The 12391-nt window shown below is 48.2% G+C and overlaps 1 protein-coding gene across 1 annotated transcript in view; it reads left to right on the top strand.

The window, feature by feature from the left end:
• Bmp5 (bone morphogenetic protein 5) overlaps nucleotides 1-12391 on the top strand; it is an 86659-nt gene that overhangs the window by 34041 nt on the left and 40227 nt on the right. Inside the window, exon 2 of the mRNA XM_042696954.1 lies at nucleotides 11334-11526. Within this exon, the coding sequence (XP_042552888.1) occupies nucleotides 11334-11526 (193 nt within the window). The remainder of the gene's footprint in view (nucleotides 1-11333; nucleotides 11527-12391) is intronic.

The following is a 12391-nucleotide window of genomic DNA, read 5'->3' as shown; positions in this document are numbered from 1 at the left end:
AGCAGTTATGCCTGTAGGTTGGCTCTTCACAGGCAAACATATAATTTCTTCAAGTATTTGTGCTCAGTGAGATTAAAATCCATTTCATAGCAGATACATTCATTCCTCATTAGGAATCATTTTCACTATACACAGAATGAATTAATCAGGAACAACCTTCAATATATATTCTAAGCAAAATTTCTGTAATTCATACTAACACTCAACTCATGCAATATGATTAATGGTTTCTACCTTCCAATTAGTAAGTTCCTATTTAAATGCTCATGATAAAGACTAACAGAAGCCTTTTTGCACATAGAGCACATTAAAAAATAATGAAATTATTTAAGTGTCCTTTAAAAGTCCCATTAGATGTAGGAGAGTAATGTCTGCGGCCTGGACATGTTAAAACACTCGCACGCTGCAGGCTTCTGCCGATGGAAAGCATCTAAACAAAATGTCAAGTGATGATAATTAGATCTGTCTATCCACAGTTGCAGAAATCTGGTCTGAAGATTTTTAAACTCCATAACAACTTTTACAGGCCATGATAACAGTGTCTTTTTATTAATAAACCTATTTTCTAGATATATAAACTAACGTTAGGGGCATCAGAATATCTGGCTTGGTAGGCCAGTTAGCAGGGAAGTGGACCTAATGAAGCGTGGGCTGACCATTATTTTGATTGTTTGAGAACCGTGCAGATAAAACACCAAACACAGACAATATGTGCATCCTCTTAGCACCCTACTATGTGACCCTGTAACATGGCATCATGATTGACTGGTGCCACAGCAACTGGGCTCAGAGTTTGCCAGGTTTCAGGCTGCATGCAAAGATCTCTCTCCCTCCCTCCCTCTCTCTCTCTCTCTCTCCCTCTCCCTTTCCCTCCTTCTTCTCCCTCTCCCTCTCCCTCTCCCCCCTCTCCCTCTCCCTCTCTCCCTCCATCTCCCTCTCCCTCTCCCCCCTCTCCCTCTCCCTCTCTCCCTCCATCTCCCTCTCCCTCTCCCTTTCCCTCTCCCTCTCCCCCTCCCTCTCCCTCTCCCTCTCCCTTCCCCCTCCATTTCCTCCTTCCTCTCCCTCTCCTCCTCCCTCTCCCTCTCCCTCTCCCCCCTCTCCCTCTCCCTCTCTCCCTCCATCTCCTTCTCCCTCTCCTCCCTCTCTCCCTCCCTCTCCCTCTCCCTTTCCCTCTCCCTCTCCCCCTCCCTCTCCCTCTCCCTTCCCCCTCCATTTCCTCCTTCCTCTCCCTCTCCTCCTCCCTCTCCCCCCTCTCCCTCTCCCTCTCTCCCTCCATCTCCTTCTCCCTCTCCTCCCTCTCTCCCTCCATCTCCCTCTCCCTCTCCCTCTCCCCCTCCCTCTCCCTCTCCCTCTTCCCCTCCCTCTCCCTCTCCCTCTCCCTTCCCCCTCCATTTCCTCCTTCCTCTCCCTCTCCTCCTCCCTCTCCCCCCTCTCCCTCTCCTTCTTGCTTCCTTTCAAGTTGCCTTCCCCCCCCCACTCATCTTTCTTTCCAGCCCGCGTGAGAACACTGCGCACAGCCTCACTATGCGGAAGGAGGACTTTTCTTCCTCACTCTCGGCTCATGTCTTAAGTTACTTCTATTCCACAACTACTAGGGCTTGTCTCAGAGAATGAGTCCTGCAGTTCTGTCTAGACTACATAGATACAGCAGCAGAGGTCTTGCTGCCAGGGCAAGCAAGGCCGAGGGGTGAGTAGCAGCTGGCAGCCCGGAGGAGGCCTGGGCTCAGGGCTGGGCCTTGAGTCTGCTCAGGAGGGCAGGCCTGTCCCCTGCTGGAGACAAAACCAAACCAAAACTATCAGATTCAAGCCCATATTAAAAGCATCAAAGCTGTTTAACTCTCAAAAATCAGCAAACATCTCATTTCCCGGATTGTGATATAGATGGACACAAATCAATAACGCTGACTGGGCTCATTTGCAGGGCCGTCGGTGTTCTGCTGAATCCAGGGCTGACCTAGGATGGGGGAAAAACTGAGTCCACGGGTGGAGGGAGAGGGCAGAGCGCACTGAGCGGAGGACTAGAGCGAGACACATTAGAGCGCCCCTGGAATGAGGAATTCTCAGTGCACTGGATTAGCATTGTAAGATGGAGGAATTATTCCTGCGTTGTGACCGGCCAACTCACGAGAGTGAAGAGATGAACGGCTTTTGCCTATGTCACAGGACAATAAAAAGAATCCACCTTCCGGGTCAAATAGGGGATAAGAGGAAAATGTGTGACACATCAATTTGTCCTTATCCATTAGTTTATTGATGATTAATCTCTCGCAGGTCGATGGCCGGAGCTCAGCACCGCCCACCCCCACCTCTTCACATCAGATACCATAGTGTGTGCTCGTAGGTTATTAGTACTCTAAAGCAGCAGGCTCTGATTTCTTTCTTCTGCTTCCTTTCTTCTCCTTCTCTGTGTGGTTCCTGGGGTTTTAACTCAGGGCTGGTCACAGCTTTTCTGCTCAATGCTAGTGCTCTGCCACTTGAACCATCACTCCACTTCTGGCCTTTTCTTTTTGATAGTTGAGATCAGAGTCTCATGGGCTTTTCTGCGCGGGCTGGCTTTGAACCTCGATCCTCAGATCTGTGCCTCCTGAGTAGCTAGGCTTACAGGTGTGAGCCACCGGTGCCCGGCCAGCACATTTCATCCCATTTCTTAAATTTCGAAAGTATGAATCTTAAAAAATGGACTTTGGCAACCTGTTTGATTATTGTGTTAGAGTACTTACATAGTTCATCCTTCCCTTCTTCGCTTGACTCTCTCCCTTTTTCTAACGCTGTACTCATGGAGCGAGCAGGGGTAAGAGTGTTGCAACTGCAGAACTTTGGCGCATCAAATGGAATTGTTCTTTGAAGCCGAGCATTCAGGAGACAGTTGGCTCTCAGTCAGGTCGCACATGGCTGCGGTATTCAGCGGCTCCAAGGACTTCTGGAATTTGCAGTTTACCGCACTCTCTGGGGTGGTTACTCATTCACAGGCAACATGAACACATGCATTCACCGACCAATAAATAGGTCTTTATAGAACCAAGTTTATGTTTCTCCCCGGGCCAGTCAGCGAGGGGCGTCTTGTGAAGTTACACATCCTGGTGGTCACACGATATCTTTGTGGGTTTTTTTCCTCCTCCCTTTTCATTTAAAATGCAACACAGATAAGTAATAACTCCGTGAGTAATGTCTTAATGATTTTTTGCACTCAGCAGCAAACGATGATGTGCGCGCTCTCCAGCTGGCTGGGCTCCTGGGAAAATGCTATCTCTCCATTGCAGCTACCGAGTGTGTTGGTTGGTGTCTTCTGATTTCCAGCCTCAGATGGGAGATTGGGGTGGACTGCCCTTGGAAGCACCCTCTCTAAACTGCAGATAAATCACAAACTGGATAAAAGCTTAGTGCTCCGTTAATTAATTCTGGTCTTCAGATGCGGGAGACTTGAAACTATTTAGCCCAGGATAGTTCTGTCCAATTTCTAGTAGTGATAAAGTGGTTTGGGGAGGTATCTGTTTGGGGGGAAGAAAGACTTTTAATCATTCATTAATTTGTGTTATGTCTCAACAATGCTGAGTTTGTCTTAGAGGAAGTTCAGTCCACAGTGTTGTAGCATTTGCTGTTCATCATGGAAGGTGAAACTCTCCATTCATATTTTATTTCCTGGATGTTTTTCCAATACCACTTTTTAAACCAAAGCAGAATAATAATTAATCTTGCTTTCTCTGCCAGTGGAGTTAGCTCTCTGCTGCTGCTATAGATCACTTTACCATTCTGCTCAGATGGAGACCTTTTGGCGTGTAAATAAAAATCTAGAAACCGAAGGTAGCAGATTCACCACTACTGCCATAATTGTGATTCCAGTAGTGGCATGTAGGTTCCCCTGAATTTGTTTGGATGGGTTGTTTTCTGTGTTTTTTTTTTTGCACATGCACACATGCACCTGTGTGTGTGTGTGTGTGTGTGTGTGTGTGTGTGTGTGTGTACAGTTAAACATGATCTTTAAATTTGGGTGAGCTTGTTGGCCATCATAGGCTCAAATGCAGAGTGCCATGTTGAAGGCTGCATGCAAGGATGATTTCACTGCTAAGACGTGTGCTTGTGCACACAGAGTTGTCCCAGAGAGCATGCGGGGTAGCTGTGTACGCGCACCACATGGCTATCTCTGTTCTGTTGTTGTTAGTTGTGGGGCTTGATCTCAGGGCCTGGGCGCTGTCCCTCAGCTCTTCAGCTCAAGGTGAGTGCTCTACCACTTTGGAGCCACAGCACCGCTTCCAGTTTTCTGGTGGTTCATTGGAGATGATAGTCTCACAGACTTTCCTGCCCAGGCTGGCTTTGAACCATGATCCTCAGATCTCAGCCTCCTGAGTAGCTAGGACGACAGACGTGAGCCACCGGTGCCTCGCTTTGTGTTCGTTTTTATTTCATGCCTGTGACAAAATGACAGTGAGAGGCTCACAGGCATGACGGACGGCCAGGCTCTGCAGCGCTCATGTGTCGGGTCAGCAGGAGTGAGCCTGCAGGCCCGACGGCCAGGCTCTGCGGCGCTCACGTGTCTGATGGGTCAGCAGGAGTAAGCAGGCCTGTGCTCATTACGTGAACTGTTGGGTGCCGTGTGTGCTTTAAATGTGGTTATATTTGTTTCTTCTCTGGCTCACCTGAAAGAAACAATGGTGATGACCTGATATGGTGAAATGATCTCCATTAGAAGAAGCTGCTAGCTTGTCTGTCTTGTGTCCTTCTATACAAATCTGAGTCTGATTAAACAAGATAACTGCCATATTTTTTTCCATTATACTTGGGAATAAAGAGATTTTTCCCCCCAATACCACCAAATAGAATTAGGGTTTTTAGGGAGTCTTGCACATTTTTGTCTAGTGATAGTGATTTTATTAAGAATTATAGTAAAGAAGATTCAGGAAATGCCTGGTGTTTAGCTATCAAAGATGTACACTGATGGAAAGAATTCAAAGGGAAATATTTAATGCAGCACACTGTTTTTGTGAGTTTTTCTAGTTTGCCTGTGTACCATTTCACCTTCTCAAGCCATTTACTGCTGTGGCGGGTGATGAGACATTGTAATGTGTAGGTAAACAGATTGCTTAATGCTTGCCAAACTGTCAGTAGATTAAGTACCTCACCTATTGTAAGGAATATTGTGTGTCTATGTTTTCCATAAGGAATATTATTATAAAGAATATAAAGAATATTATTTCCTTACATAAGGAATATTAATTATGAGAAGGAATAATATAAGGAATAGTATAGAAATATTACTATCAGGACTATTAATTATGTGTATTTGTTATTTTCCGTCTATTTGGGGAGTTTTGATGTGGAGAGGATCTAGAGAAGAAAAGGTTGGGCGTGGGGTGGTTCAAGAGAGAATTACAAGCATTTCAAAATTGAACGCTACCATTACCTTACAAGGCATGGCTGTCGTAAAAGTGTAATGTTTCATACTGATGCTCATGTCTGTATCATAGCAATTCAAATTGTGAATACAGTCATTTCCTAATTCATAAATATTTCCTTAGATCAGGAATGAAATTGGTAGACTAGAGCGCATTTAGTTTGTTCAAGATCACAGATGTTTTCTGGAATGAACAGAAGCTACAAATTTTGTTACTGCTTATATTGAAGAAAAGTTGTAGAGGAAAAAGTTCTTTGAAGAGAGCAGAATAAAAACATGGTGGACAAAATCAATTTTTCCTAAAACAATTGTAGTAATAAAATAAACCAACCAAACCTGTTCCAGAAAATCCACACAAAATTGTGTTGATGAAGGCCTGGGAATAGAAGTTTTGACTCGGGAGAGTCTTTTATCTGCAGTGATAAGAACTGGAATCTTGAGCAAGTTATACACACAGATGACACCCAAATAAATTATTGCATACAAATGATATTTATTTATTTTTATGTTTTTCCCTGATTCCCTCTAGTTCTGTGTCGTCTTCCTGGTTCCCCTCTGGTGTGCATATATATACCATACATGTGATCAGCAGCATGGGGTTATTTAGTAGTGATTCAACCAGATGAGTGGAAGTCCTTTGTTTCTTAAGCCTTGTCAAATTTGTCATATCACCTTATGTTTTGGATTTAGCATCCACTTATCAGGGAGACCATGTGCCGTTTGTCTCTTTGCTCCTGGCTTACCTCGCTCAACATGATTCCTTCTAGCTCCATCCATTTCCCTGCAAATGCTATTATTTTGTCATTTCTAATGGCTGTATAATATTCCTTGTGTATAGATACCACAATTTTTGGATCCATTCATCTGTGGTGGGGCATCTGGGTTGTTTCCATATCCTAGCTATTGTGAACAGGGCTGCAATAAACATGGAGGTGCATTTGTCCTTGTATCCTGATTCCTGTTGTTCAGGATAGATGCCTAGAAGTGGTATGGCTGGTCAATATGTAGCTTTCTGAGGACCCTCTAGACTGCTTTCCAAAGTGGTTGTATAAGTGTACATTCCCACCAGCAGTGTAATAGGGTTCCTCTTTCTCCACATCCCCTCCAGCATTTGTCTTGGCTGACTTTACAAATGATATTTAAATAAGTCACTGCATGCAAGCAAATGTTATTTAAATTAGCCATCACCCCTCTCGTGTATGAAGGAATGAGGCAGGAGGACAGAGTGGAGGGTGGACCGGATTTCAACTTTTTTACGACATTAGTTGACATTAGTTGACATTAGTGTCAACTAATGATTGACAGCCTGGGTTACCTTAGATGCTGATGACATATTCGCAGTCAAAGTGGCCATCCCCAACCCGTACTTGTGTGTATATATATTTTTTTTGTTGTTGTTTTTTTGGTCAGTCAAGGGACTTGAGCTCTGGGCCTGGGCGCTGTCCCTCAGCTCTTCAGCTCAAGGCGAGCACTCTACTGCTTGAGCCTCCATGCCACTTCCAGTTTTTTGGTGGTTTATTGGAGATAAAGCCCAGACTGGCTTTGAACCAAGATCTTCAGATCTCAGCCTCCTGTGTAGCCAGGATTATAAGAGTGAGCCACCGGTGCCCAGCATGTGTGTATTGCTTAACGGCCTTGAACATACTAACAAGAACCCAGCTTCTGCAGAGCATGAGGAAGTCGAGTGCACGGCGAGAGGAGCGTTCAGCCAGGATTCGTGGTGAGGTCCGCCGGACAGACCTCTGTGGCCGCCCGGCTCTCTTTCCCCGGCTGCCCGTTCTCAAGTGAGGGTATTAACATTTGCCGCCTCTCCAGCCAGGCGACCGCGCTGCGAGGGAACTGAGAGGAACTTGCTGAACATGTGCGGGCATCATGAAGGTGAAGGCCACACAGGGGTTTGAGTCACTAGGCAGATCTGCTGCAGACCTTGTGAGGCATGTTTAAGACGAGATTTTATTAAAGCCTTTGAAAACGTGTCCCCTTAAGGGGTTATGTTAAATAGCCTGGATAAGAAAACTGAAATTTTATAACAATGCCTGAAATTCTAGCTTTCCACTTTATTATACTCACATCTCACCAGAGATTCGAGACTGGCGGATGACTTTACAGAAGGTGAACTTAGCAGTGCTCCGTGCTGTGCAGGTGTGCGCGTTAGATTGGATTCCGAGAGGCTTAGGTCCCAGCTCTTATTTCTAGAGCTAGAGTTTTGTTTTGATTTAGGGTTCACGAGCAAAAGCTGTAGTTTGTGAACAGCTGAATAATGACTCTTATCACTTGGAACTCTGAATATTGCTTTTTAGAATGGAGGAAATATATTTGTGCTTCGCTGGTGCAAATACCATTGGTATGTGCAGATCCCTGGTGCTGGGGTGGCGCATGCGTGAGCAGTACTGCAGAGAAGCAGGAGCTATTCACAGTGCGAGTATCTCACCCACCAGCGGATTCCCAGCTCACCTGCCGCGTGAGTGGAAACCCAGCTTCATATCTCCCGAGCTTTCAGAGCGTAGCCTTGCGAATGCAGGATGGAAGACGTAAGTCATAGTATGTCTACCGTCAGACAGGACACACTACTAGAATGTATGTGGCAGCCGTACGTCCTGGCCTGGCACACGACACCCAGAGACCAGATTCTGAGCATCATACCCTTCACTGCACTGTGGATTCCCTGTTTCTCCTTGTTGTTTTCATCTCGAGAAAATAGTCACAGTGAATTCAATTAAGTCCTCTCAAAGCAGAACTTGGACATCGAGTTGTTAGCTGTTCAGGTAGGAAGATTTTCTACCTTCAAACTTTCCTTCCCCCCGCCCCCCAGTATGTATTAGTGTATTTGAGTTTCGCGAATAGTTCCGTGATGCTATTTCCATATACGCGTAAGCTGTGCTCTGATCGGTTTCACCCATGTGCTGTTCCTGACGCCTTCCCTTCCCGCCTCTCTGAACAATGTCGGTGAGTTCTGTCTTCTGTTTCCATTTCATTACATTCCCCCCGCTTCCCCTCTCCCTTCTCCCTCCCACCTCCCGCTGTCCTGTTTGCAGTGTCACAGGTCATGGGGAGCAAGTCTCCACGCCGCATTATTGCCGCAGAACCGCATGCTCTTTGCAGACTCGCCTCCTCACGTGTGCAGATGGAATTACCAGCTTGTTACCGCAGGGGAAATGTCCAGCAGGCCCTCTGGAGACAGGCCTTTCTTAGGAAAAGGATAATGACATTTTAAGAACGTCACAGTTTCATAACCCCGTGGGTCGGGGTTAGTGGGGGGCGTCCAGCCGGGGTGCCTGGGGCTTCTTCTGCACCTGCCCCCACCTTGTGGTGGAATCATATGGAAACTGTGTGTGGGGGCGGGGGGCGGGGGGACGGGGAGGCAAGGGCTGTGGGAACGGGATCCGACCTCAGGAGCCTCCTCCCGGCAGCCACCCCCGCAGCACGGCCCGCCTCACAGGCTCAGGCCGTCCTGTGGCCCAGACATCCACGTTCCCACACAGTTCCGGCAGTGCTGACACGATACCAGCGAATCTTCTAAAGATGGTTTTGTAGCTGAATCCAACTTCGAACCTGGTAGATCCATTTATACCTCGAGGATATTTTGTGAATCTTTTCGTAACAAGTTTTAGCAATAAGCCATGTCATTGAAAAAAATTCTTTTTTTCTTCGTTCATTTTTATTGTTACTGTGAAGGCGATGTACGAGGGCTACAGTTACGTAAGTCAGACAGAGTGCGTTTCTTTTTGGATAATCTCATCTCTGCCCTCATGGTCCCCCGGTTTTCCCCTCCTGCCCCACCCATATCTTTACAGTTCATTTTCAGTCTAGTCAGTGTCGCTGCTACAATTGTTCATCCTTTGTCCCGCTATTTCTGTGTCCCCTTGCCCTCCCCAAACAGATAAGTGAACAAACAAGACAAGAAGGAAAAAAAGTGAAAGAAAACTAAAACAGCAACAAAGAAAAAAAAGCACCGTATTTCCATTTCCTGGGGTTCACTTTGATAAGTATTATTTTATAGAGCAGATGCACATAAATATTGCACCTTGTGTTTCTGTGTGCAGATACTTTCACAGGTCCCAGTGTTTGTTCCTAACCATTCAGCCTGTTCACTTGAGAGCTTACTCTAATAGTCTTCAAACTCTTCAATGACATAGAAAGGGAAAGATTGGTACCACTCATGCTATGAAGACGCTCATCCCTTAACCAGATAGGAACTCATCAAAGAACACGGATGCAAAACGTCGCAGTAAAATTCTGACCAATGAAATTGAACCATGAACCCCCAAAATCTTACACTATGATCAAACAGGATTCACTCCAGGGTGCAAAGCTGGTTCAGTATACCAAGTCAATAAATGTAATCCATCACAGCAACAGAAGCAAAGACAAGAATTCCACTGTGAAGATGTTTAAACGTTACTGCTGTCGGCTGCAGATGCACAGGGCCCTGGACATGGGGCCTTGCAGTAGATTTCTTGGTCACTCAGCACTGTGCTGTCCAAGGTAACTGAGAACTGGAGAACCAGCGAATACCCAGAAACTCGCCAGGCAGGGACAGAGCCCGCCTGCTCGCACTGCTGGTCTGGAGCTCACTAACGACGCTTGAGCATCTGCCAGAGACAGAAGGCGTCTGACAGTACGCGATTCTGCACAGCTCTATTGTGTAAACCGATACCTCAAACTTACTGTCCTAAATTAACATTCAAAGAATAATATCTTAGCTAAAGAGATTGACTTCTTTGACTCCATTTGTTGGGACGACCGGGAAGGGGAGAGCCGGGTTCCCAGAGTTCTGAGTGAGAGGACAGTCCTGAGAACGGGGCAGCACACGCACTCGTGGAGTGGGGATGGCATCCCTCCCGAGGGCGTGAGTCAGGAGACAGGCTGGGCCTCTGTGCACAGTCACACGGGGCGGGAGAGGACAGCCCTGCGTCACACGGAGAGGGCGAGGACAGCCCCGCGTCACACAGGGCGAGGACAGCCCCGCGTCACACAGGGTGAGGACAGCCCCGCGTCACACAGGGTGAGGACAGCCCCGCGTCACACAGGGCGAGGACAGCCCCGCGTCACACAGGGCGAGTGAGGACAGCCCCGCGTCACACGGAGAGGGCGAGGACAGCCCCGCGTCACACAGGGCGAGTGAGGACAGCCCCGCGTCACACAGGGCGAGTGAGGACAGCCCCGCGTCACACAGGGTGAGGACAGCCCCGCGTCACACAGGGCGAGTGAGGACAGCCCCGCGTCACACAGGGCGAGGACAGCCCCGCGTCACACAGGGCGAGGACAGCCCCGCGTCACACGGGGCGAGTTCAGCCCCGCATCACACAGGGCGAGTTCAGCCCCGAGTGCTCCCTGCAGGCATCACAGCGGCAAGAAAGGATTTGCATGTGCCCTTGGCAGAGGGCAGAGAAGCGCTGCATGTCGGGTCTGAGCGCCGCAGACGTCTGCGCCCACGTAGGGGATGCCAGCTAAAGAGCAGTAACACTCCCCGTGAAAACGAGGTCTCCTCTGAAAGCCTTTATTTGCTGGAGCCACGCGGAGGCGCAGACTCCATCCTGTCACATAGGTGACGTCGGCCTGCTTCCCCGGGAAGCAGGGTGTCCCAGCCCTGGGAGCGCGCTGGACACGGCGACCCTCACCTTCAAGAGCGCCCTCGGGGAGCGCCAGCAGGCTCCCCGCATCCTCAGAAAGCCGCGGAGGCCGGGCGGCTTTGGAAGTAAAGTTCCGCTGGTTGGTGGGATTTCGGGAAAGGCGTAGAGACCGGGCCGTGGCTTTAGTGTTTTCCGGTTACCGTGTTTGTGTTCATTTTCAGGGGGAGAATTGACCGCTCCTTCCCCTGTTTCCACAGCGGGCTGACCCCCTCCTCTATTCCATTTCCACAGCGGGCTGACCCCCTCCTCTCTTCCTTCCCCTGTTTCCACAGCGGGCTGACTCCTTCCTCTCTTCCCTCCTCTCTTCCCAGTGGAACGAGACAAGGACTTTTCTCCCCAGCGAAGGCACTACAAGGAATTCCGCTTCGACCTGACTCAGATCCCGCACGGGGAGGCGGTGAGCGCTGCCGAGTTCCGGATCTTCAAGGACAAGAGCCACGAGAGATTTGCCAACGAAACGATCAAGATCAGCATCTACCAGATCATCAAGGAGCACGCCAACAGGTACGGCCTGGCCTCTAGCTTGGCAGCCGGGTGTGTGCACGCTGTTGACCCCTGCATCGCCACGCCTGCTTACTCTGGGGCAGAGATGCCCTGCGCCGGGCGGGACTCCGGCGAGCAGATGACGTGGAGTTCTTTCCCACAGTCCACAGATGCGTGCGCATCTTGCTTTTCCATGCAGGCCCGTCTCACTCTTTCTACATGATCTGTGTGGGGTTTCTCCGTGTCCGAGGCTGGGGTTTCATGAGTTAATGTGGCATTTTCAAGACACCGCCTGACCCATTAACCAAATGGCCTATGAGTTCTTTGCTCTGTAATCAAGTTTAAAAACTTACAAATCCATTGTGTCATCCCTTTTCCCATGTATTTATCTTAGCAAGACTTACAGCCCTTAAAACCACAGTTTTTCTTCCCTCCATCTCCCGCCTTCCCCATTTGTACCTATGCGTGTTTAAAATGTGCGCAGGTTAAAGGAGCGTTCTGATGGTATCCAATCTTTGCTTTTCTTGGTTAAAAAAAAAAGTTCACACATTCTGTATCATTTCACATATTTAATCTTTTCATATGAGCCTCACACCCCGGTATTCTACGTAGCGGGCCATTCCTCAGTCACACCTCATATATCTGGCATTACTGGCAAATGAGGTTTCCACATGATTGAGTTTTCCAGATAATTCAGCTGCGTTTGGCTTGCGTGCTTTGGTTGAGCAAGCACAGAGGACATATGCCCAATAAATAAGAGCTCGAAAGCTCCTAGCCCCGGGCTGGGCCGCGGTGGCCCTGCCTCCCACAGACTTTAATAACGGCAGTACAACGTGCTAAGCGGGATGAGGTAAGCATGCACGGGGAGTGTGGAAAGGTGGAGGAA

Source organism: Dipodomys spectabilis, unplaced genomic scaffold (genome assembly GCF_019054845.1).
Source record: "Dipodomys spectabilis isolate Male_0828 unplaced genomic scaffold, ASM1905484v1 ptg000213l, whole genome shotgun sequence".
NCBI classification, from domain to species: Eukaryota; Metazoa; Chordata; class Mammalia; order Rodentia; family Heteromyidae; genus Dipodomys; species Dipodomys spectabilis.
The sequence above is the reverse complement of the archived record's forward strand: the minus strand, read 5'-3'. Positions and strand labels throughout refer to the sequence as shown.